Source organism: Galleria mellonella, unplaced genomic scaffold (assembly GCF_026898425.1).
Source record: "Galleria mellonella isolate WM207_F2 unplaced genomic scaffold, CSIRO_AGI_GalMel_v1 utg63, whole genome shotgun sequence".
NCBI classification, from domain to species: Eukaryota; Metazoa; Arthropoda; class Insecta; order Lepidoptera; family Pyralidae; genus Galleria; species Galleria mellonella.
Genome location: NW_026442130.1, coordinates 8,205,587 through 8,212,492, shown reverse-complemented (window position 1 = coordinate 8,212,492; position 6,906 = coordinate 8,205,587). Strand labels below are relative to the sequence as shown.

Below are 6,906 nucleotides of genomic sequence, written 5' to 3'. Positions count from 1 at the left end.
TGTTAAGACATTAAAATCGTTAATATGACACCAAGTTTGTATTATTTATCATTCACAAAGTGATATTCATTAAAAAGTTTATCTTATTACGCAACAATAAAGCACAGAATAGACTGAACACGAGATAAAGTTACTCGTGATAGTGACGTGGATTTAAGCTTTATTGTGTAGTTATATAGTGATTTTTTTTTCAGAACAATACATTTTATTAATCTATAGATAAATATATTTATACATGTAATTATTATTGAAAGAAATTTCATTCTGATATAATAAATAAGAAATTTATTATATAGAACAGATTTTTTTATTACAAAAAACAACGTTGGATATATTTACTAAGTACGCTTACATATTATTTATGTTTTAAATTTCATTCTTGTGTACATTTTTTTGGGCACATGTGAATAACTTCGCAGCGTTACGACTACACAGCAAAGCTTTAAAAGCTCCCATACAGGGCGTGAAATGAAAGGTTACGTTGGCCGTCAATTTTCTATTTTTAGACCAGATATCTGCTATGATTAAGGTAAGAATGACTTATGGAAGTGTGTGCGTTCATTTTACGCGTGTTTGTGTTATAGTGGAAAAATATTTACGTTTCAGACACAATATGTAACGTTTGTATGTATTATTATGTTGAGTGCTATGCTGGAAACGGAATCCGTTGTGAAAAGAAGCTATTCGGACCAATCTGTGAGGGGTTATATTACTGAGGTAAATAATAATGACATGAAAATAAAATAGTTTAACAGTTTTAAAAATGTTATTATTAATAATAATAAATTGAAGAAAAAATAACAATTGATCTAACTCATGACAAACGGGGTGAATATAAGGTATGTTTATATTGCAGAGGACGTGCTGGTGGAATGAAGTTTGTAAAGAAGAATTTCAAATACTGTTCAGATGCAAATGCCCCTCCTGGTCTTACTGTCGGAGTCCAGGCAGATACTACAACGCGGTGTGTTCCATGACAGAGACGGGATACATTTGGGATCAGCCAAATTCTGAATGGCGTGGACAGTGAATCTCAACCAGTTAGGTGTTATGAGGTGTACAGTTCTAGTTCATCAGGAATAACAAGGATTGTAAACATATATAAGCCTGTGATTGTGCCAAGTTAACAACGATTCTAATTTGAGACTGATCCAATACTAAAAGAAATGAAATTTCGTCTTATATTTTCGTAATTATGTAACCTAAAATAATATTGATTTGTTCCTGTTCAAATTGTAAATACATCGTGTTCTCTTCGTCATTTTACTGAAGACTTGTGAAATGTCTAAATAAAAATATGTTTACGTAATCTGGTTTTCATTAGTCATAAATGGCTTTCCTAAAATCGACCTTGGGAAGACAGACGCTGCGTGCTGATGTTGCTGGAAAGCGCATGCGTACTTTATACAGTCAAGTACCAGCAATCAATACTGATCTGCCACATAGCAGACACATTTCAACAATAGTCACATAACAACAAATATCTCAAAATGTTGCCGATACTACTATTTGTCTCAGCCTTTGCTGTAATTAATTGTGAACCAGAAACTGTGCGTGATAATTTCGACTACTTCAGCTATGGCTCTAATGATGACTTACTGAAGAATTTGGACCTCCATTTGGTATGTAATATGAATTCTTTGCAATAAACGTTTATGTAACAACTAACAAAATTAATAACTTCACATTTTAGCCAAAGGATGAAATAGTATTGAGACCTCAAGAAGTGAAAGATTGGCCCCAACAATCTTTGAATGTGGGACAAATTACCGCCGTGTCAATCAATTCTCTGGGACAACCTGTGATTTTTCACAGAGCGGAAAGAGTATGGGATGAAAGGTAACTTAAATATTTACAAATACAGAATGTCAAAGTATTTGAATTTAACAGCGTTTTGATACAGAGTCCAGCAAAGTCTCTGTAGTAGCTATCTGATATGCATTAATTTTTAAAAATATTTTCAATGTGATGATATATGATTTTTTAAAAAAATATTTTCCGTTGATCAAAAACATTAATTGTACTCGTACATAGAAGAAGATTTTCATAAAACTAGCTACTATAAAAAATTTGACAACTATATATATTTTGATTTTGAAGCTTTTTTAATACCAATTCACCAAATTTCAATACGAATACTATTGCCTGATTAAAGTATTCGCTGTAATAAAAATTAATTTGGAGAACAGACTTGAAAAGTAAAGCTTTAAAAATATTGTGATCAATTTTGGTAATTATATTTTTGCAGTACATTTAATGAATCAAACGTCTACCAAAATCTGGATAAAGGACCTATAATCGAGGATACCATTCTGGTTCTTGATCCCAACACTGGTTCAGTGCTTCATAGTTGGGGTGCATATGCATTCTACATGCCACATGGTTTAACCGTTGACCACCATGACAATGTATGGGTGACTGATGTAGCAAAACATCAAGTATTCAAGGTAATAAACATAATATTTTTACAACATAAATTGAACAATTAAAATAAATAAGCAATACTAGATAATAATAAAGACCAATTCAAATTAAGAAAGTAGAGGATTGAATAAGTTTTAGGTGTAAACTTTTAATTTTATAATGCATGAATTAGTTTCCCGAAACCAAGAATTACGTGCTCCGCGCCATGTTTATATAAATTTAGAGTCATGTAACTGATTTCATCATGTGAAGTGAAATTAATGCCGTAAAAGCTTCGATATCGACGAGGGCGTAATTTTAATAATGTTCGACATACTACTTTTCTACTTTTAATATTACTGAAACTAATTTTATGCATCAACCATTAGATTGTAACAGCTTCGTTAATTCAGATTTAGAATTTAAAATTTGGGCTTCTACGTATGTTAATATATACGTGTACTAAGTAGTTATTAATTTCTACAATAACATTTCAATAGTTAGTTTTATTCGACTGCAGTTAGTTAATCTGCTAACGGATGATAACTATCTGAAGAGGTATGCGTGTTGTGTCCGTTAACTGTACACATTAACTGATTTTACGAGTAGTTAGGATGTGTCACGAACAAGATAGTACCTTAAGAATTTATTTTTATGTTAGTAAGTAGCTGCAGTAAAGAAAATAGAAATGAGTGGTTTCTAAAAGTTAGGATTTTTTAAGAATTGGTTTTAATTTTTGCAATACATAGGTATATATATTTTACTTACTATATAGGTAAATCAGGGGGCTATACTTTACCCGGCGTTAAACTTATTTTTTGCTAATTACGTATGAATTAAAGAGAACACAATAATAACTCTTGTTTATTATTAAACGTTCAATTTCACTAGGAGAATCTAGCCTGAAATTATGTTAATGATTTAGATTTCATTTTAGATATGTTAACGCCTAACATTTTTAAGAAGCAATTTTTTCTTTTAAGTAAATATATATTTGTGCTTCTTAGCAGATAACAACATTTCGAAGCCAGCATTGAAATTATAGATCTATATTAATAATGATGATTTGTATACTTCCAGTATATACCCAACAACCACAAATACCCAAGTTTGACGATTGGTGAAGCCTTTACCGCTGGCTATCCATACAGGCGTCGAGTGCTTCTTTGCATGCCTACATCCGTAGCCGTCGCGACCACCGGGGAGATATTTGTAGCTGACGGCTATTGTAATAACCAGATTCTAAAGTTCAATGCTGCGGGAACATTGTTGTTGGCGATTCCATCTTATTCTGATACTTTAACCCTGAATCTTCCACACAGCGTAACTTTATTGGAACATTTAGACATTGTATGTGTGGCTGATAGAGAGAATATGAGGATTGTTTGCCCTAAGGCTGGATTGAAGAGTTACATTAAGATTCTGGAGCCTGCAATGGTCATACAGGATCCGACTTTGGGTCGCGTGTTTGCTGTCACGTCTCACGGTGATACGATCTATGCAGTCAACGGGCCGACGGCTCAGAACATCGCAGTCAGAGGATTCACAGTGAATGCAGTTTACGGAAATATTTTGGATACTTGGGAGCCGAGCACTGTGAGTATGATTGATCTTTAATGCAGATATTATATTTGTGAGTTCAAATATGGTCGACACCAAAATCGTTAATACACCAACTTCATTCAATTCCATCTATTTGAATTGTAATAGGCTAGAAATATAAACATCTTGCTATGCTCGTATTACATTCACTGCAACGGAAACAGTCGATAAATACTTTTGACTATACCATTAGGGTTTACAGTCGTGAATATATATATAAATTTTTAATTTTATTATATATCATTGACTAGTTTAAAATTTCTGTGCCCTTTTACATCCCATACAGTACATCCTATCCCGTATAGCAATTTCATAACGATCAAATTAGAAAAGTGACAAGTATATAAAGTCACTTCGTATTATTATTAAAAATAATATTATGCGTTGTTGTTACTGTTGAGAATGCTTTAGCGTGCGGACTATAGGCACTTTTTTATAATTAACTATTCCACGACACGATATCACTAGATTTGTAATGTCGTGATACAATAGCTAAATAGAATTAATGTAGTTATCGTATAAAGGAAGTCTCTAAGTTTTCGTCAACGATAACTACACAGAATGTACCGTAATTCATATGTGTTGCCATTTCTAAGGACTAAACCTTAACATGTAATTTTACTGCTACATTTGTTCCCTACTTTACCATACACTTCAAACTGAAACAACCATACCAGCAGTTGTTTGGCAGTAGAAACATTTATTTTTATTTATTCAACTTTACTTTGGTACGTACATTACTCATTAAAAATATATAGTTATAAATTTTATATATAAAAAATTAAAATCAGGTACCGAAACTTTTTTTTACAGGGCTTCACCAACCCACATTCGTTGGCTGTAACAAGGAACGGATCTCATCTGTACGTTACAGAGATAGGACCAAACAAAATCTGGAAGTTTGAATTGACAGACGTATATGATAAGAAGTAGAGTAAATATTCATAGAAAAATTCCAACCAAATAGAGCTTTACGTAATATGATAATAGAGAAATGCTTTTATTATGGATGCGAATCAAATTCGCTTTGAAGGCCAATTAAAATGTTGGAAATGTAATTATATAAATCAGTGACACGTATAAAATAAATTATTATAGTACTATATCTGTTTGTAATACATATATAAATTGTGGTAAACTAAATTTTGAATACGTAATAGAGCCTGTTAATAAATTGCAATTGTTTTAAATTGATATTAGTCGAAAGTTTATTATATCGTTATCAATTAAATTACGGTATCAGTTTTAATTAAATAATTCCTATTCATCGTCTACATACGTCAGAAACATTAAATATCTTTGATCTATATGCAGGCATGCATTAAATAGATAAACTTTTCAATATTTTAAAGATTTGATTAAGAGATTTCATAAATACTTGTTTTGCACCTTCTGCAAACTGTAAGTATATATATGAAATAAATTGTTTAATTCTTTGAGATGCAAGTGATATAAAAAAATTATCACAACAGATACAAAACGGTATAATAAATTGATATATTACTTATACCTACATTAATAAATAGTACTTTATCTAAGATAAATAAGTCATTAAATTATATAAAGGTTCTTACCTTATAGGCTTACGCTACCTTAAACATCGTCCATAAGATGGGACTAAATATTGGAAGAATGGTCCAATATAATCACGCACACACTTTGGAGAAATATATTCATAAACAAAGGGGAGATGTTTTATTAGAACAATATTTCGTTATTTTTTTTCCTATTAGTTAATTATATGAATAGTAGCCAATTATTAACTATTAGCTGTCATGTAGTAAATTCCGAAATGACAACGACACTTGACAGTAAAATTAACATGATTTAATCGTACTAAGATACTATTTTCATACATTTATTATTAGTTCTAAATTCTAAAATGTATAGTTGCAAGTAGTTGTGCAATATACTTAAATAAATATGGACCAAAAATTGATTTGGTACGTTCTGGCAAAACCTCTTAGAACTCATATGAATTCTGTAGAAAGCAAGATAATAAAAATATTATTTAGTAACGCTCTTTCATTCAATCCTCTTAGAAATACTTTAGTGTAAGATTTTCTTTTTGTGCAAACATCAAATATGTATTCTTGAAAATGTTACACAGCGCCATCTAGCAAAGCTACTAATCATACAAACTAAGCAAAACATTCATCATGTAAATATTGTGTAATACATATATATTATAATTAGAAAACACTCAGACTATTGCGGGAATTGAACACACGGTGTGTTCTCAGCTGTCATTTTTTTTATGAAACTTAGAATGGTAAACAAGCTGACGGTCCACCTGATGGAAAATGGTAACCGTTGCCTATAGACATGAACAATACCATGGATATAACAGAGTATTTCACTGCCATATTCCACTCTTTATGTTACATACATGTAAACACAACTGCTTCACGGCTGAAACACGAATGTGACAGAGGACCTAATCAAAACTGTTACCAGGACCGTATTATCCATTAGCCAGTGTAGGCAACAGTATAGGGACCCCTATCAACTAAAGATGTTTCCTTAAGAGAATATTGCATTTGAATATTTGTTTCTAACAAACCTTCAATGAAAATATTATTGTCTTTTCTTTTTGACGCATTTCAAGTTATTTATATTATAGCAGATTTTTGTGAACGTGACGTCCTTACCTTGCCTAGAGGCCCCGACATGGTTAATTCGGCCGTGACTGTTGTCATAAGAATAATTTATACTGCGATATATATTTAAATAATAGATAGAGGCTTTATTTTTAATACTGGGAATATACAATTATTAACGGCCCATCAGATTGAAAGAGTTTATCAGTTTACTTATAACAACATAGGTGTGAAAAATACATTTGCAGTGCTACACGCAGCTTTTGATGCTTTACCATTTTTGTAGACTGAGCTATTAATA

The 6,906-nt window shown here is 31.5% G+C and overlaps 2 protein-coding genes across 2 annotated transcripts; both read left to right on the top strand.

Annotated features, from left to right (window-relative positions):
- The first annotated feature begins 420 nt into the window (after positions 1–420).
- On the top strand, positions 421–1,309 carry LOC113521846 (uncharacterized). The gene is made up of 3 exons (XM_026907501.3): positions 421–529; positions 607–717; positions 857–1,309. The coding sequence occupies exons 1-3, from the start codon at positions 521–523 to the stop codon at positions 1,028–1,030; spliced, it is 294 nt and encodes a 97-aa protein (XP_026763302.1). The 5' UTR covers positions 421–520; the 3' UTR covers positions 1,031–1,309.
- Positions 1,310–1,404: 95 nt separating this feature from the next.
- Positions 1,405–6,023, top strand: LOC113521567 (peptidyl-alpha-hydroxyglycine alpha-amidating lyase 2-like). Its single transcript, XM_026907129.3, has 5 exons — positions 1,405–1,622; positions 1,694–1,839; positions 2,249–2,447; positions 3,484–3,999; positions 4,819–6,023. Exons 1-5 carry the CDS (start codon positions 1,491–1,493, stop codon positions 4,936–4,938), a joined length of 1,113 nt encoding a protein of 370 aa, XP_026762930.1. The 5' UTR covers positions 1,405–1,490; the 3' UTR covers positions 4,939–6,023.
- Positions 6,024–6,906: the final 883 nt, after the last annotated feature.